At 44.1% G+C, this 19,922-nt stretch overlaps 1 protein-coding gene across 3 annotated transcripts in view; it reads left to right on the top strand.

Annotated features, from left to right (window-relative positions):
* The window catches only part of ORC2 (origin recognition complex subunit 2), a 484,925-nt gene that overhangs the window by 56,402 nt on the left and 408,601 nt on the right, over window positions 1–19,922 (top strand). For all 3 annotated transcript variants that reach the window (XM_086955229.1, XM_086955227.1, XM_086955228.1), the window contains exons 2-3: window positions 11,720–11,823; window positions 14,503–14,655. In XM_086955229.1, coding sequence (XP_086811355.1) covers window positions 11,730–11,823; window positions 14,503–14,655 — 247 coding nt within the window. In that variant the 5' untranslated portion in view covers window positions 11,720–11,729. The remainder of the gene's footprint in view (window positions 1–11,719; window positions 11,824–14,502; window positions 14,656–19,922) is intronic.

Raw genomic sequence — 19,922 nt, 5'->3', positions numbered from 1 at the left:
ACCCAAGACCGAGATGCCTATATTATCCCACCCCAGGAATCCCTGCAGGGCTGCCAGATGCGGCAAATGCCCATTATTCCAGAGGGGAGTTTCCCGAGTCAGTGTATTCCACCAGCCCACCCCATCCTTTGCAGCACCTTCCCACAGACCTGCAATACAACCCTTGTTGCCGACGGCAGCGAGCATCGTAGCTGTGCTAAATACAGGATCATATGTAGCGAGCAGTCTCCCATAAGTCGTCGCTCGACCGCGTATGCTGGATCCTCCCTATTGCCATACCACCAATCATTTATGACTAGCAGGTGTGAGGCCTGATAATACGAGAGAATGTCAGAGGACGCTAGCCCCCCGCAATAAGTAGACAAAAACATGTCCGCAGAGCCACACGCATAGAAACTGCCAGAGAGCCACATTCACTTGTCGGAACCATCAGGGTGAAATCTGGTAAGGGTGATTCAGCAATTGGTATAAGAGCCGGGGAAGTGCAACCATCTTAAATATAGCCGATCTGCCATATATAGATAGGGGCATACGGGACCAGGACTTAAGATCGTCGAGCACTCGTTCCCACACCGGAATCAGGTTACGCTCCCATGAGATAGTGGGCACGTCCGATATAAACACACCAAGATATTTCGCCCCCCCGTCGCCAACAGAACCGACAGGACCCACAAACCCACACCCGACCGATCTCCAAGAATCCATAACGTAGACTTACGGGGATTCATGTACAGTCCAGGTGTCTCCCCAAAAATCTGCACAATACGCAGCAACCGCGGCCCCGTCCTGTCCATGTTCGTAAGGAAGAAGAGGACGTCCTCTGCGTATAATGTTATCCTGTCCGACAGTCCCTGTGCCCATTCGAAGCCCTGTACCTGCGCATCCATTCGCACCCATGCAGCCAGAGGCTCCATTGCCAGGGCAAATAAATATGGGGACAGGGGGCAGCCCTGTCTTGTGCCCATCCTGATGGAAAACGTGGAAGAGATCGCACCTGCTACCCGCACTGACGCTGTTAGATCGTTGTATAGGAGAGTTAAGTAGGAAAGGAATCGTATGTTCAAAATTAAGTCTATGCAGTAACGCAAATAGGTACACCCAGCTAAGGGAATCAAATGCCCTGTCCATGTCAGCCAAAGCCAATGGTAGTGCCGCCGGTTCACCCACCTGCTGAATAGCCGTCACTGCCACATGCGCCCTCCTGATGTTATGCCTGACCGCCCTCTGAGGCATAAACCAAGCCTGGTCAGGATGGACCAGAGCAGTAATATGAGGTAGGAGGCGATTTGCTAGGGCCTTAGCCAGGATTTTAGCCTCCACGTTCAGGAGAGAGATGGGACGATATGATGCGTGGTGATCCTGCCCGGCTTGTGAAAAACAATCACCTCCGCATGTCTCCAGTCTAGGGGAAGAGAGCCCCGCTCTTGCGCCTCCTCCACCACCGAGCGAAATTGAGGACCCAACTGCAAGAAGTAGCATTTAAAAAATTCACTGGGGAACCCATTGGGCCCTGGCACCTTCCCGGAATTAAGCTCTCCCAATGCAGCGGCCAACTCTTCATCCATCAGGGCAGCTCCAACTGTTACCTTACCTCGTCCGATAGAGTCTTGGGCGGAAGATCATCTAGGAATCTATCTATTGTGGCGGCTGGCAAACATTCTCTAAGGGCATACACATCTGCATATTATGTGGCAAAGCTCTCAGCTAGGGCCAGTGGGTCTGTGAGCGGTTCGCCTGCTGAGCCCAATATGCTAGGGAGGGCCTGAGAATTAAACATTGCTTGACAAAGCTGATGCAGCATCTTGCTGGATGTATCCCTCCACTGATACACCCTACTACGTGTCGCCAGCCAGGCTTGGCGGGCCTCATCCATCAGGAGTGTGGCATAGTTCTGTTTAGCCATCAGCAATTGCCTTCTGACCTGGCCGTCTCCAGCCTCCCGGTTCCTACGTTCAAGATCGGCTATGCCCGCCTCCACCTGCAGCAGCTCTTCCCTACGTGCCTCTGTACACCAGGAAATGTCCGCCCCCCCCCCGTGTAGGTTTCATCGCCTCCCATAGTAACTCGGCCCTGGGAACTGACCACACATTAATCATCAAGTATTGATCAATAGCGCAGCTCATGTGTTCTCTATAATCATCTTTTTGTAGGTGCCATACAGAGAGGCGCCACCTAAACGGCTGCTTCATCCTCCCCATTTGTAGAGTAAGGGCCACCGGGGAGTGGTCAGACAGGCCGGCAGAAGAATCTCTGCCGCCACCACCCTACCCACCGCTACTCGGGGAGCAAAGAGGTAATAAATTCTGGAATAGGAGTCGTGGACCGCAGAGAGATACGTGAATTCCCGATCATCTCCGTGAAAATGACGCCATACGTCGACACAGTCAAGCCCTGTCGCCAAGGAGTACAACTTCGTAGTATGGAGAAGTGTGGAGAAGTGTGGCTCACTGGTTAGAGGAGGCAGACCCTGATGCAGAGGTCAGACCCGGGACCAGGGTTCAATTCCTGACGCGGCAGGGTCTTGAGCTCAAAATGTCCACGGACTCGATAATTCTCGCCTCGGTGCCTACTCGAATCATGGGTTCACACTCTGCAACTCTGGGCAATAGCTTGCTTAATCTCCACTATGGCCCCACCGCGATGGGATGCCTGGTCTTCACCTTAAGGATGCCCAGTAGGGGTTATCTTGCAGGGAAAGCCAGGACGGGTTCCCAAAGCAAGCGCTAAGAAACCTGTCGGTGATTTGGCGCTATATAAATCGAAATTAACATAACATAACAGTACGACTACCCTCTGGACAACACCCAGCCTTCCAGCGATCCCTGGTTGCCTCGGAGGCACACAGGAGAGGCAATCGGCTCCGCCCTCCACAAATCCATCACATCGTTCCAGTCTTCACCAACTACAGCTAGACCATCTGGTAGATCCGCCCAGAGGGTCATGAGACGCTCCACTAGATTTCACTGCAGTGGGGAGGAACGTATACACTACCCAGCACCAAAGGATCCTCCCCAACCTTGCCCTGGAGGAATAGATATCGCCCCTGAGTGTCCGACCCCTGCTTGGTGTGTGTATAGGGAACTCTGTGGTGTATCAATATTGCCACCCTTGTGATCCCCTCACAAAACCAGAATGGAACACATGCTGTTAACCATTCCGCTGAAAACAGAGGACTTTCGTTCCCATGAGGTGCGTTTCTTGCAGCATAAGGACATCTGAACCTGCCCGTTTAGCCTATGTATGGCCCCTTTTTTGATCTTATCTAGGGCTCCTCGCACATGCCAGGTAATGATGCGAAGTGTACCTGGGACACCTGCTCCCTAGTTGAGATACAGGCCATCTGGGGTTATGTCAGTGAATGCATGGATAAGTAACACTATGTGGTGTATGTGCGAATAACTACTGTCAGTGAGCGAAAGTGCGACCAGAGAACAGAAACGACTCCAACCCAACAAACCCCCCACCCTATACCTCCAAAATGATGAAGCATCTGTCGCAGCAAGGAGGACCCATAACCCCCAACGGAAGGATGCGGCCCACCCCAACCAATGGATCCCCAACTTACAGCCCATGTATCATAGGCACACTCTCCGCTAGCAAAGGTCTAACAGAGATCCCTGCCCATAAACGAGCCCCTCCGATCAGAACAAGGCAGTCTTACTTCACTACAGCCCCTCGTGGGTTCACCAATCAGGCAGCCAATGTCTGTCGCCCAGAGGCCGAGCCAGCCTGGGACGATGCGCCACAGGACTGGGAGCGGTGCCTGGATTGTGATAGTCTGGTGCCCTTCTGCTGCAGCCGGGGCCCCCCTCGGGTCGCCTCACTCAATGAGGAATCTGTCTCCCTTCCGGGCGGCGTATGAGCTCACAACTTCACCGTCTTATCAGTCCATCAAAAAAACCTCTTCTGGTGAGTCAAAGAAATGGGTGCGGGAGCGGTATACTACTCACAGGTGGGCAGGATATAGTAGAGCATATGGAAGCTTAAGGTCTCTCAGACGGGCCTTTGCCTCTAGGAACGATTGCCGCTGTCTCTTTTGTTTGATTTTAATATACTAAACGTTTGCTCCAAGCATATTATTATTCTAACCCACATTTAGGTCAAAAATGACCTTTGACTTGTGTATCAGTTCTCGAACAGCATTGTCATCAAGGCAGATGCAGGAATGTTTCTCAGAAAAACTCATACTCTTAATAAATATATTACTGAAGCATGATGTATCACACTTCCTATACCCTGCACAATTATTAGTTCATTTTACAAAATCCTCCAACTTTTCAGTCAGAGAAAGAAAAGTAAACGCCAATCTCCAGTATAAAATAAGCAACAATTCGAAAGAAGACATAAGCTCATATTTGACCACTTTTGTTTTACACAGCAAACGTGACCAGGTAAAAACAAGATTTAAAGGCATCTTTGTTGCTCATTCACTTTCTGTATGTACAGAACATCTGTTCTTTGTCAGCTCCAGCTTTCTTGCCAGGACTGGGCCCTGATAAAATCTGACTTGTCCTAACGAGTGAGTGAGTAGTGTTTGATTGTACTATGTGATGACAGGCCATACATGACTATAAAATGACAGCCATACCATACAATGGCAGGCTGCTCCATAGCATAATATGTACCATACCACAATAACGTGACAGAATATACCATACTATACAGTAAAATGCCATACTATACCATGCTATACAAAGAAAGGCAATACCATAGTAGCTTACAAACACTATACAATGAAAAGCAATACCATACTACAATGACAGGGCATACCATACCATACTACCATGCATACGACAGGCCTGACCATATCATATAATGACAGCCCATAACATAGCATATCATACTTTACAATGACAGGCCATATCATATGTAACAATCATATTTTAATAAATATTATATTACAACATAACCCTTTTGTACAAAAGTTGTAAAACCTGGCTAAAAGAAATTGACAAAACCAAAAGATCTCTCATATCTGAGACCTATTGGCTTTGCCAGTGCTTGTTGATATACGTCAGTTATCTTGCTCGCCTAGATCTTGCTCCCATGACTCAGTTGATAAGTAGCATTGGGAAAGCCAATAAGTTGTGCCTTTATAATGCACATGCCACATTTATGGCTAGGCCACTGCTTGCTGCTTGATTGTAAAGCATTTATTTTTAAGTAAAGCATTAAAAAAAAATCACAATACTGGATTAAAAGCAAACTCCAATCTTAATGTATCTCAGAACTGCACACTAAATGAATATTTTTCAATCTTTATTCATTTTTTTAAACAAACTTTATTGGGTTTGACAAAAAATTCCAGTTGACATCAATACATCTTGTGCTTCCTTGTTCAGAATCATAACTTTTCAATCTTTAATGGCATGGTTATTTTTCAAATACTTTTTAATTACTCAACTCCAAACACAATTTAGAAAGATTAATGCAGCATCGGAATTTAAAAGAGAATGTTTCCCAAGGGCTAATACGGACAAGAGTCCGAGTGGAAACAAATTAAAGAGCTATTTGGTTGTCTGTAATAGCCCGGCACGCAGATTATCTACCTCCAAGAGAAGAAACCTCAACTTTTTAGTCGTTCAAAGTACACCTTTTTCCTCAGACTCCAGATGTGTGAGTGCCACATCCTACCCACTCCACTTCATTATAAAAGGCTTTGTGTGTGAAGGCCTCTTCTTTCATGCAATATGTGGAACTCAGGAGATAAAGCAAACCGCCCCCCCTTAAAGTGTCCTTTGGATGATATTGTGGTAAAACATGCAATTGTTGCTGGGAGGGCTCGGACTCAACACTGAGTAGGGTCTGGGGGAGGAGGGGCAGGGTTGGGTATTTGAGGGTGGAACTGCAGGTGAGGGAGACAGCTAGAAAACACATGCACTCTCAGAAAAATTTAGTTCACTGAATGTAGGCAGTAAAGTAGGCCGCGCAAAAAGATGGTAGAGAGGATATGTTCTTGGGAGGGGCAAATAAAAGAAGTGTAAGCCAAGCCATGAATGAATAAAAGGCAAGTCTAAAGGCAAGGCAAGAGTAATAATGAAGACAACCAATGTAAGCCTATTGTAAGGTGTTAGCACGGTCCACAAGGGGCCTTTCCCAACCAGACGACTAAATGGTGTCTGATAAGCGAGAACTAAAAATGTATATGTCCTCATTTGTAGCTAATAGATTTACGTGGAACTTGTTACAACAATGGCACTATATTCATGCATGACACAGTTACTGGAAAAACTAGGTTGTGCTACTATGGACGGCAACAATTTCCAGTGTAAGTATACATTTGCTGTGTTCACCAAATAGTCCATCATTAGCTTCATACTTTGTAGATTTAAAAAAAAAAAAATGTTCTAGGTCAAAGTTAAAAAGATATAAAAAATAGCATTGGAAAGCTATGGCAGGTACTATAAGAAAGTTAACTGTCCTTCAGTTGTTGATTTCTGCAATTAGTCACTTATACAAGAGACACTATTCCCAGATAATGAGGGCATTTTTGTCTGCAGCAGATAACAATATTAAATACTTAAATGTAATTCAAAGACAGTGAATAACCTGATTCCTTTCTCATTATTGGTTTTTAATTTTATTGCTAACCCAAATTTAAGTTCACACCACTGCCATTTTTAGGTATTTCCTAAGACTGCTTGCCTGCGCTGTTGCAAGCAAAAGATGTTGTATACAATAAGGGGGTTGGAGCCCACCTATTCCTTACCATTAGTTGGCTTCATTGTCACTTCTGTTTGCTGCCTCCTAATTACCCAGTGCATGTTGGCTTCACTTCCTCTGCTTTCATGTGATGCATGGACCAAGTACTAATTGCTTCATCTTGCTAATTGTCCTTCTGCTCGCACTGTGATTGAGATCTTATTTTATTCTTCCCCTGTCATCTGGGCTGTTTCTTCCTGCCCACTCCCCTTGCCCGTGCTGCTTTTCCCCCTCCCGCCCCCCTTGCTTGTGCTGCTTCTGCCTCTCCCACCCTGCCCGTGTTGCTTCTTCCCCTCCCACCCCCTGCCTGTGTTGCTTCTTCCCCTTGTACGTGTTACCGCTTCCCTCTCCCAACCTTGTCTGTGCTGCTTCTTCCCCCCTCCCACCTCCTTGTCTGCGTTACTGATTCCCATCCCAGCTTGTTACTGCTTCCCTTTTCCAACCTGAAAAGAAGAGCGGACCACAGGTAAGTTGGTAGCTCGTTTATTCATTGACCAGTCCTGATCGCTCCCAGGCAGCAACTGCCAAAGTCAGAACACAGTCAGAACGCTCCAGGTTGGAACAGAGCCATCCCCAGCACGAGCGCAGTGTAGCGCGAGCCAGGAAGATCCCAACACAACTCCTCCCGTGTTGCTTCTTATTGTCCCCCACCCTCCCGTTGCCCATGTTGCTTCTTCCATCCCACCCTCCCATTGTCTAAATTGCTTCTTCCCTCCGACCCCCCTGTTGTTCGTGTTACCCATTCCCTCCGGCCCATTTTTCATGTTGCCTGTTCCCCATGAATTATCTCATTGATTGAAACTCCTGTCTCCCCATTTCCCCTCTGTTATTAATGTTGCCCACCTGCCGTATGATAAAAAAAAGAGCTATGACATGGTCAGCGCTGGTAAACATACTAGAGTTCCCCCATGGTCAAATCATATTATCTTCTAAGGCAAGGCTAATCAAATTGATCAGTTAACCTTCTTAGTGACACAGGTACAACAAATTGAGTACCGTATTTTCCGGCGTATAAGACGACCCGGCGTATAAGACGACCCCCTACTTTGGCAGAAAAATTTTAGCTTTTGTGCTATACTCGCCGTATAAGACGACCCCCCACTTCCAGCGCAGCATAGCCATTCCGAGTATGTACCGGTATTTTGAACTTACCGTATTAGTCTAGTCCTCCTCCCTGTGGGTGAGCAGTAAGGCTTTATCAGTGGGCAGTGGGTACCTATAAGCGTTTATTTTACAAACTGAAAGACTGAACGCAAAGAAATTGGTTGTAGAAACAATCTTGCTTTACTCAGAATATTTTTATTTAAAACCATATCAAAAACTGTCACTTCTGAATATAACGGTACGGTACGGCAAACATAAATAACGTAGTGCATGAAACAGTGCAAGTGCATTAAACGTTCCATAACTTCCCATAAATCCAAGCGATTTCTACAGGATTTATAACGTTCCCTTTAAAAGCCTTCAAAATCCTCCTCTTCGTCATCTGATCTCATAAGTAAGTCAATGAGATCTTGTGGTACATCTGTAAGGCAGTCATCGTATGGATCTTGTACCAATTCCGTATCAGATGATGTGGTCTCTTCTTCGGCATCCTCTTCACCTTCCCACAGATAGTCGTCCTCCATACCATCTAATGAATTCGATATGCCACACTTCTTGAAAGACTTTATGACTGTTTCTGCATCGATGTCGTTCCAGGCCTTTATGACAAAGTTGCACAAAACATCCAACTGTGGCGCACGCATGTTTCCTCCTTTTGTGAATGTTTTTTCACCGGTAACCATCCACTCATTCCACTGTTCTCGGATGCGATCTTTAAATGGCTTGTTTAGGCACACATCCAGTGGCTGCACCAACGATGTCAGTCCTCCAGGTATAACAGCAGCATCCGTTTTTAGTCTTGCCAGCCTTTGCTTGGTGCTGGGAGTTAAATGAGCCCTGAACATATCCCACACCAGTAGACTACGCCTTTGTAGAAGTCCACCTGGTCGCCTGCTCCATACGTTATCAAGCCATAGCTTTACCCCTTCTTCATCCATCCATCCTTTCTCATTCACATGCACAAAACAACCAACAGGAAACTTGAGTTTCGGCATTGTTTTTCTTTTGAAAATAACCATTGGCCTCAGTTTGCCACCATCAGCTGTGCATGCAAGTACCACAGTGAAACTGGACTTCTCATGTCCTGTTGTTTTTATTAAAATTGTCTTTTCGCCTTTTTGATGGACAGTTTTGTTGGCAATCATATCAAAATTCATCGGAGTTTCATCCATGTTTCCGATGCTACTTAGCGCATACACATGTTCATTGCGCAGCCTAATGACGTAGCGATGGAAGCTATGCATTTTGGCATCAAGATCCGCAGGTAATTTCTGGGCAATTTTTGTCTTTTGCCGCAATACCAGATTATGCCTTCCCAAGAATCTGGTACACCAGGACACAGTGGCCTTAAATCTGTGGCTGAGATCGGGATTAGATTTGGCCCACTGAAGTGCAACCAATCGGATTTTATTTCGGGTCACGACATACCCGCTTTGCCGATGCTCGGCCACCGTGTCTGCTACATGCTTTTCCAGTTCTGGCCAATGTGGGGTGCCTCTTCTTAGTGCACACTTGCCCCTTGGCATACTCCGCAATGCTTGCTCATTTGCTCTCCAGGCCCGAACCATCTTCTCTGTCACTCCATATTGCCTAGCAGCAGCACAGTTATTATGTTCCGTGGCAAAAGCCACAACTTTGAGTTTGTAGCTGGCTTCATATTTCCTTCTCCTTGCCACTGCTGGAGCCTTGCTGAGTTCTAGACTGCCAGCCATTTGCTCTGGATGCGCTGCTGGAGCCTTGCCGGGTTCTTCGCTGTCTGCCATTTGCACGGAATGTGCTGCTGGAGCCTTGCCGGGTTCTTGACTGTCAGTCATTTGCACTCGATGTACGGTACTGGTGCTGTACAGTATGGACAGGTGCAGAGACTGTCTTCAACACCACACGTACGGTACGGCAAATACGCTATCTGGTCACGAGACTGCCTTTCCTCTTAGCAACAACCAGCCAATCACGGCAAGTGCTCTACTGCCTTCGGGAACATTCGGGAACATTGTACAGTCCCCTTTCTATGCCACGCCCATGCCAAGGGGAGAGGTGAGCGTGCCAAAACGTGCCAAACGTGTCAACACACTGGGCGCTGCCATCTTCGGCGCTGGCTGCCCATTACCATGTACCGTGTTTCGGACGTCCTGCTGCCTCGTCCTGCTGCCTCGTCTGCCTGGGGATGTGCAAGCGGTTGGAGGCGCGTGTACAGCGGCAGCGGCAGTCGAGGTAAGACTCATGGCGCCATTTGCTCGCTTGTGAACGGTTTGACACCTTCGAGTGAAGTCCTTGCTATGAAAAAAACGCTCGCTTTCGATACTTCATGGCGCGGGGCCTGGGTGTGGACGTTGCCAAGGTCGGTGGCTGTATTTTTTGACATAAGGTGTGTTGTTTCTTGTTATTTCCTATTGTGAAGCGGTCTGACACCTTCGAGTGAAGTCCTCGCTATGACAAAAACACGCTCGCTTTCGATACTTGCACAATTCATGGCGCGGGGCCTGGGTGTGGACGTTGCCAGGGTCGGTGGCTGTATTTTTGGACGTTGCCAGGGTCGGTGGCTGTATTTTTTAACATAAGGTGTGTTGTTTCTTGTTATTTCGTATTGTGAAGCGGTCTGACACCTTCGAGTGAAGTCCTCGCTATGAAAAAGCGCATGAAAAAATACCATAAAATGTTGTACCCGGCGTATAAGACGACCCCCGACTTTCCAGAAAATTTTAAGGGGTTAAAAGGTCGTCTTATACGCCGGAAAATACGGTACATTCATTTGATATATTTCATTTATTTTTTCTTTTTCTGTGATATATCACAAATATTTTTCTTTTTTTAGAACATTTCTTCTGTGTACATCAAGTTCATTGATTATGATGCAATCATTTTAAAATACAGTAAGAAGTACCATGATCTTTACAATACATTAAAAGAAACCCAATTATTTTCACAATACAAAGCAATAAGGCCCTGTCTCTCACACACCAACCAACAAGCACACTAGTCACTCATACATACTCGCATTTATTCCAATCCCAACAAAAACTATTCCTAAGGTTGAGGTAACACAGATGTTGTTTGTGTATTTTCCACGCCAGGTCTACGCGCGTTTCGGTGGGTTGAGACCACCTTCCTCAGGACCAGATCAGAAAGAGTTTTATTCTCTTCTCAGCATGTGTGTATAGGGTACCTTAAGCTTGTTGATAGCCAAAGGTGTCTGAATCCTTTTGTATGTCGATATAGACTTCTCTTTAAAATGGATAAATAAACAGACACACACCCAAATTTATCATAAATGCATCAATTGGGAAGTATTCTTTCTCTTGATCTGTGGGGCTGACCCAGGCATTTTATAATGTAGCTCTCATAATAAGACGTCCTTTGCTTTAAATAGGAGAATGCAGTCTTGGTTCCTCTTTTATATTCATAATGAATGCTCCATGTCAACTCTTTTGATTCCTTACGTTCCAAACCGGAGTGGTCTTAGCCGATGTGTACGGTCGTCTTGCCTCGTCTCCCCTGCTTCAAAAATGGTCAGCGCTGGTTGCATCTTAGCACTTTTTTTGTAACTTTTATTCATGCTGTACAGCAGCCGACCTGTTCTAAAACATGGCTACAAGACATTGGCAAAGCCAATAACTCTTTCATATGTAAGAGCTATTTCTTTGCCAGTGCTTGTTTATAAAGATCTAGTATTTCAGCCTCTCAGACTACAGAAGTCACAAATATGATTTCATCTCTTTTTAAATTTATGTTTTATGTTGCATCTCTTTTTTAGGTGCTTGTCTTTAGGAATACATAATAAATATAAAATGTAATATGCTGTTCTACAGCTTTGGAATGAGGGGTCACATAATGTGCTTTTCCTATCCAAATAATTTTATTACACTTGCTGCGGACTTCAGTGGTCCTGACTTCATTGGTCTGTGTCTCTCCGTAGGGACCTGGTTATGAGTAGGCAGAGAAAACTCGAGAACGAGGAATTCCATGTTCAGTTTGTGGGCGATGAAGATGTTTTGGAACATGTCATCGAAAAGCAAGAAGGTAATGGTTAACATATTAAGTGACCATCTTTTAAAAACTATTTTCTATTTAAAAATATGTAAATTATTGATTATTTCTAACTTTTGTCCTCTTTTCTTATTTTATGAGTCCGCTCTTACTGGGGTAGTGGTGAGTGGGGCCTGAGTGCATGCTATGTCAGCCCACAGGTGAGTTTGCACATTAGAGGATTGAGGGCTCTGTAAATGCATGTTTCCCATTGGTCCTTTAGGGATCAGTGCAGCGTCCTCTGTTAGGATACGGGTAGTGGCATACCCTTGATGGAGATGGTGACTGAGTGCCTGAAGTCTGTATAGAGGGTGTTTTGGTTTGACGAGAGACTTGGAGCCTGAAGGTTAGCTAATAGAGCCGCTAAGGGTCCGTTGCTGCCAGAACACAGTCTCCAGGAGAGGCCCCAGTTTGAAGGGCCTTTTCGTTCTCTTTTATCCCCTTCGCCATGAGTTTGTGCAAATTCCAAGATTGTAAGCGAACAGAAGAGCACTAGGCTTCTGAGAGCCGCTTGTAAATTAGTTACCTAGGGACGTATCGAATGCCACTTCTGTAAAACTCTAGTGTTGCGGGTGGTGCAACACAGCGGCAGACCTGAGAGGAGGATATTAACTAAAAAAGCATGTCTTAAGCCATAATACACAACACTGATGTTTCCACCGTTCAGGCACTAGTAGAACTCCCCCGTTCATATGTCCAGCTTGCGCAGTTCCTGATTCTCCCTAATGGGATAAAGTAGGACTGCCTACTCTGTACCAAAGTTTACCAAGGCGCTTCATTATCTTTCTATCCCCCTTTTTTAAAAAAAAAAAAAAAACCTTTATTGCACCTTTATAATACACAGCGGAGTGCCTACTCTATCCCCCTTTTTAAATGTTAACAGGCTTTTGATTTATTGTGGACTGTATTATAAAACAAACCCCCTCAAACTGCATTTCTTAATTTCCATTGAAGAGGGTGAAGAAAGACAGATTCACTATCTCATTATCTTCTTCATCCTCTACAAGAATTAATAACTCCATTGCCCCAGTATGAAACAGTCGATTAGTATTAAAATAATGATTTACCTTCCAAGCACTCACTATCAAGGGTACATTTGTTGCTCTTAGTTGGTGTAGTTAATTATTCAATTATTTTAGAATTGTCTGTTTCTTCCTCGATGTGCCAATATACCTACTTTCTAAATAAACCCACACACTCTATCTCATGACCATAGGAAGAGCGTTTTTTAGGTTTACTAGTAATCTTGGCGCCACTTGACAAACTCTTTATAAAACATTCCCCCCAAAAAAGTTCATCCACCTCTGCTCCTTCATGGAAAATGTTTTGGGGTGACCCCATTGCCCAAAGATGAAACTGTTTATATTAGAATCATTGACCTTCCATGCACTCACTATCAGGGGTACATTTGTTGCTCTTAGTTGGTGTATTTATTCAATCATTCATGCTTTTAGTGAGTTGGCGGAAATCCGTTCAGTAGTTTTTGATAAATGAAGGTATTAAAATATTTGTATATCTGGATGGTTGGGTTCATGGGATGATTGCGAGAATCTCGCGATCACGCAAGTTAAAAAATTGAAGGATCTTATTTGCTGAGTGGGCTTTTTTATTTCACCCGTCAGCTGGCACACTTCCGCAGGAGCAAGAGGCTCCGGCAAACTCCTGTAGGATCTCGCACTGATTGGCCAGAGCAACATGAAGAGAAATGTTATGGCCGCCATTTAAGATGTCTCAATTTCCTGAAATGTAAGAAAACAAAAGAGATAAGAGGGAAAGGCGGGGGTGGCCTGATCACCTAGACCTTGTGGGTGGTTCAAGAGAGACACATTTGGAGAAGAAAAAAACATTTTTGGAGGTTTTTTTTTGATCCAGCAGGAGCCAGCAATGACCCCTAGACTCCCCCAAGAGTCGCACAGGATTAGAAATAATAATAATAATAATTAGCTGCCCCTGTGGCCTATCTAATGACCTTTGGCCGCATGCTGGGAAAAGGGGTGAGGGCTGGTTACCTGTGGGTGTAGGAAGGTTGGATGCAGAATCTGGCCTTGATTTCTAGCTATTTGAAGTAACTATAATTATAATTTGTGGCCTCGCCATGCACTGCTTATGACCTCACATATTACAACACTTATGACTTGTTCCATGACGTCATTGATCACATTACTGATAACAGAACTAACATCAATGAGGACCACACTGTACATGGCCGGGTGGGGACATGAGTTATAGTTACTTGAAATTATAAAAACTGTAAAATGTCTTTTTTTGTGTTAAAAACGTTACATTTAAACTGACATTTTCACCTAACTATAATGCTTTGATTTGCAAAGTTGGCTAGGTGTTTTCTCATGTTTCACTTAATCTAAAAAAAATGTTGCAATAGAAATGATAATTTAATTTCATGTATGCAAGAAAATTGGTCTCCGGTTAAAGAAAGCCGATGTCTAGAAAAATAACGTTTGTATAAACAAGTGTGCATAATAGTAAGAGATATTTGGCTACTGTGGGGATTCTTCAGCATTTTTCTCAGACATTTGCCACTTTGTAACAGTCTGTGGAAGCAACTGCAATTTGCTGTATATTGATTAGTGTATATTGCTCTCTTTTACATAATTTGTGGATTTTGGAATGGAGAAGAAAATCAAGTGGAAGGTGTTTTTTTTGTTGTTGTAGGTGGTAAAGCGCGGAAGGCTGAAAGTAAGTCTGGAACCATCAACGTGAAGACCTTTCTAAAGAAGGAGCAGGCCACGCCGGAAGGTGAAGGTGAAGGTGGAGATATCCTGAAAGAGCAGGACTATGTGGCTGTTTTGGGGACTGACGTTCAAGGTAACAAGGAGTAGTACAGAATTATGATTTAACTTTGAGCAAAGGGATCTGAAGTAAGGAAGGCACTAATTTGTTACAAAACCAGCTGGCAGCTACCTTGTTAACTAACCCAGGATAGGAGCTCAACCTTATCATTAACTACGCTAAGATTTGAGCCTTTCTGGAGTTCCTTTGCACTTCGTGTTAATTTTGTGTTTGTTGTGGTCTTTGATGCAAAGAGGTTAACTTGGCAAATTTATTTGATAAACTTCAAACAATGAAAACATTAAATGCTAAATTAGATCGCTGGTACACTCCTGCAAAAGTATCACGGCCGGCGGACGGACGGTGGGCAGGGGCAAGGGCTGGATTTGTCCATAGCACCTGGGTAAGAGGAGATGTGCAGTATGTGCAGGTCAATTAACTTTCCTCCTCGGGGAATAGGAGAGTAAGTAGTACGCTGGCAAAAAACATATGCTAAGCAGAAAACAGAAAGTTAAATATAAAATGAACACCAATAATTCCTGTTCAGACATTACTGACTTCTGTGTTTTTAAAACAGAATGCTTTCCTTACCAGCTTTCTGAGTCATCGAGAAAGAACACAGCTTTATAAACAATCATTGGCAAAGCCAATAGGTATGGATTTAAGGTGATAATGCATGAAAATGCATGTGTGTTCTGCGTTTCCGTACGGTACTACAATAAAGCAGTGGTTCATTTGTAAAAAAAATAAGTGCTAGGGCTCTCATCAGGAGGCAGCTGGCACCAGCCCATTTCTCCTGTTATGCCGCTTAAAACAGAACTAACTGCTAACCTTGAAAGTGGGGAGAGAATGTGGCGTAATGGCCAGCGCTGCAGACTTCCGAGCTGGGGAACCAGGTTCGAGTCTCTGCTCAACATCCTGTGATTCGGGGCAAATCACTTAATCTCCCTGTAAATTAATGTGTCCTTAACTGGTGCTCAAGAAAAGCGCTGGTGTTGATTACGTGCTGGTGCTGGAAAGAAACCATCTGCTCAAAGTAAGCATTGCAATAAAGCCATATCTGTTGGCTTTGCTCTGTAGTAGAACAGGCACCATTGCCCTTGGGGAGGCCACTGTATCATGTTTAAACAATGTCTTGGGGGCAGCCCAAGGTGTCCTATAAGAGGCAGAAGATGGTATTCTGGGGCAGTGTATAATCAGTCACCCCTGAGGTGCCGCACACTGTCTCGTGGGGGAATATGCAGTGAATGGTAGTGTGACCTTAGGCAATTAACTGAATCTTTGGGGAATGGAGCTTTAGATGGTGTCCTGAGGGCAGTGTTTGGTGTTGTGTAATGGGGAAGTACACCGTTGGTGTATGATGGAGTACAATACACCCTTGCATAGAGTCATTGAACTGGGGTAGTGGATGGTAGCCTGGAAAAAACACAAATCTAAAATGTTCTGTACGTAATGCATGCATGTGATACATAAATTGTGTGGTGATTCAGTGCACTTTTGAGATGTAATGTCCTCTTCATGCTTTACAACAGAAATATTCCTAAATAGGCAGAATGATACATCAAACAGTCAACAGCATCAGGTGAGAGAGGAATACCCCCATGGGCAGAGCCAAAGCTCACTCTACTTCTATTTGAAAGAACTGCTATAACGGGTCTGCCGACAGCCACACTGTCAAGGCAGGCACAGTATATAGAGAGAGGATTTTTTTGTTTTCACGTGTTTCTGACTGTGGTTCTCTAACTGCAGATATATCTTTACGCAGAACTAAATCCTCTTTTTTGTGTGCAACATGTCATATCTTTGTTTTAGTTATGTTTAGTTCAGAATAAGCATACCAAATATGAGATAACATTTTGTGCAGCAAGAATGTATCTTTTGTTCTTACTACAATTTTTTTCAGGGCAATTTAGATGGTACAAGAGCTTAACAGTAAAATCAAAGATTACAGTTTCATCGTGGTGCCTTATTTCAGCATCATGGAAATTTCATATGAAGCATTCATTAATTTTATGGTGTTATTTAGAAATACAATGATTTGCCCTAAATCGTTCTTTGTGTGCCTGGCCCAAAGCTGGTCCCAAGACTTGAGCTCAGTGAAGAGAGCACTCAGTTCCCCATTATGGGATCGTCGTTCACAAAAATGACCATTAAGTAAGTCTAGCTAGGAGACACTTCTATGCTGTTGCCTTCACTTTATTTATCCATGTCCTAAAAAATAAAATGAAATAAAGGAAAACGATAGAGGAGTAACTTTGAAAAGGGGAACAGAACTAGAAGGAAAGCAAAGACACATGATCGCTTTGGGGAAAAAAGGGCTGATTATTCATGAGTGAGGCCTTGCTTCTGAAGATGATCGCCAAGGACTCTTTAGATCACAAACTCTGAATCCCATTATCACTGTCAATGAGTTTCAATTTTCTGAAAATTAAACCTCACGAAGACAAAAATATATGTGGCTGAACTGCCCAAATCCCCCTTCTGCTGGAGATAACTATTTGTTTCCTGTGAGACTGCGAATCACTAGGGGATCCTATTGAACTCTAATGTTTGAGGCCTAAGATTAAAGATGTAGTGGAGATCCGCTTTTTTTCATTGCAGACCCGTGAGGAAGATTTCCTATATATTGAATTTTCCACGTGCAGCTTAGCTAGTTGTGGCACTGCAGCATCCGGGTTTGACTGTGCCAAAAGTACCTAATTCGGCTTATCTCTGTACGTGTTAGATGAACACCTTTGACTCAAAAGTGCCATCCCCAGGAAATTAGTACCCTCAATTCATGGGGACCTGCACTGGTTTCCTCTATGAGAGGGTGATTTTAGATCCAATGATAGGGTCCATTAGACAGTTCGCAAATAAGGCTTGCCATTTCATGGAAAGAAATGTATTTTCGGTCTCTCCCTTTGAATCCTCCATTGTGGACACCTTTGACTCTATTGTTCTAAAAGTGAATCAGTCCAGGGCGTTCAGTGAGCTTTCTCAGATCTCCCAGCAACTGCTTTATTTATGCCATTTGTATAGAGCTCCTGTACCAAGATAGGTGTTAGGACGCTTTGCAAAGATCTTATAATATCGACTAGGTTACATTGTTAACGGTATGGGTTGGATAATCGCTCAATACATGAGAGGTAAAGAGAGCAACCGAAGTTCAGTGCCTTCATTTGGGTCCAATTAATCAAGCCAAGAAGGTTAACTCCTGAAAATTGGTGACCACCTGAAGTTTATGAATTAGTTAAATAACTCTTTCCACCAGGGCGTACAGTATTTCTTATTTATAACGCTGATTGTATTATGGTTGTAATCTTTCCCTTCCATGTAACTAAAAAGGTATGGCTTGACTGTGTTAATGTTAACTAACGGGATCTTTACATGTCTTTTTACGTCGAGCCTTCAGGCAGTGCGCATACGCTGTCAATATTGCGACCACCTATTGTAAACCTCTACATATAGGCTTTCAGCCTGCCCTTAAATTACCAAGTGCCATCCTAATCACTCTTCTTTGCTGCCTTCTAATTCATTAGTGCATGTAAATTGTCACTTCTTGCGCTGCTTACATTTCATTGTGTATCACATGGACCAAGTGCATAGTTACTTCACTAAATTAGTGTTTACCCGTTTCTCGCTGGGTGATCGAGGCACTAGTTCTTATTTTTGGGGGTATCTCTATGTTGTGTTTAGGCATGGGGAGAGTAAGTGATTTGGGGAGGTTTACAGGATGTTGAGCTGACACCAAGACTCAAACTTGGTTTATTTTGTGGTAGGATTATTCTACAAATTCCATGTAAATGTAGCTAAATACTTTGGGCACATGAAACATCCACATCTGCACACGTGTACTTCGTATGGACGTTAAATGTGAACTTATGAAAAAGTGCATACTAAAAATTGAAAAGTTGTTGGTCCAAGTTGAAATGTTCAACCAGTAGTGTTCAGATTCCAACAGTAGCACTTTTTTAGGAACTCTTTTGTTTTTGGTGTTCAGTCACGATAAAAACACATGCGCAAAAGGATACACTGCTTTTGTGTATTCTTACCTCAAAATTTCACTTGTGCCAAGAAGGAACCTAGTGCAGGTTTAACTGCAAATCTCTAATGGGTCAGACCTGATCCGTGGGCCAGCTGCTATCTTGTAGTGCGGTACAGTCCACTCATTTCAAGCCCTTTGCTGTGCTACATTTATTTCTTCCTTATCGTCAGTGGGGTGTGTTAAAATACACTTGGTGGACCCTTTGTGACCAGTCTTCAGAGTTCTTGCTGTGCAGCCTTGAGCTTAAAGGCCTGCCTTTATCCTCTCAACATACTAAACTCTGGCTGTTCATCTCTTTGAACTTGCAGGACCGAGGCAGATCCCCAACTCATGCTTATTCAACAAGCAAGCAGCAATGTTGTTGGCAGCCAGTATCTATAAATGCGCGTCTTTGATTAGTGGGGCTGATTACTTTTCACATTTTCACAATATGTGTGGACCTGCACAGCATACATTTGTGTTTTGAGACCTGGGCAAATTTGTAAGGACTGTCCCTATGCTAGATTTCAGATGTAATAGTTTGTAGGGTCTTGGTGCCCATCCAGAGACTTGCTTTTTCTATCCACAGATCTCTGTTGTATTTCCTATATTGTTATAATTTGTAAATGTGTTTTCTTGTGGAACATCCTGGTTCCTTGGCAACCGGTCTTTCTTTGTTCATGGTTCTGGAATGCTTACTGATCTCAGAGGAGCAATTGCTGAGGAGACTGGGTGGTGTTCTTCCAAGAGTCTTTGATGTTACTTAATATATCTACTTAAACCTCACATAAAAGGGGTCCTGTCTTCACAAAACTGGCGACGAAGATGGGAGGGTAGACTTGAATGCTTCATAACGATTTTTTAATTATTGGTCTGTGATTTTATGCGACCTCTGGAAGAGATTTAAGCACCTGAATTTGACGGCTGGCTGATGCCCAACGTCCTGTTGTCCCTCAGGCAGAGGTATGTCCTGCATCATTAATATACTGTAATTTTGGGACCAATTTGTCCTTACCTGCTTGGTCAACGGTCCAGAGGCACGCGCTGCGATTTCGAGCCCTCTCTGTGCTCCGCGCACATTCACTCCTGCTGAGCGAGGACTTCCCTTAAGCTGCTCGTGTGTGAAGGATAAATGTAGTATGCTAGTTGTGGAAATAAGAGATGAAATCCGAGTTGAGGATTTACCATAGGAGATTTAATGTCAAGAGTAAATCAACCCACGACCAGCAAAGATGAGTAACAGGCTCGCAATGGTCGTGACATAGCAAACATGGCATTCTAAGAAAACACCATGAGA

Source organism: Lissotriton vulgaris, chromosome 2_1, assembly GCF_964263255.1.
Source record: "Lissotriton vulgaris chromosome 2_1, aLisVul1.2, whole genome shotgun sequence".
NCBI lineage: Eukaryota > Metazoa > Chordata > Amphibia > Caudata > Salamandridae > Lissotriton > Lissotriton vulgaris.
Note: the sequence above shows the minus strand (reverse complement) of the source record. Positions and strands in the feature narration are given on the sequence as shown.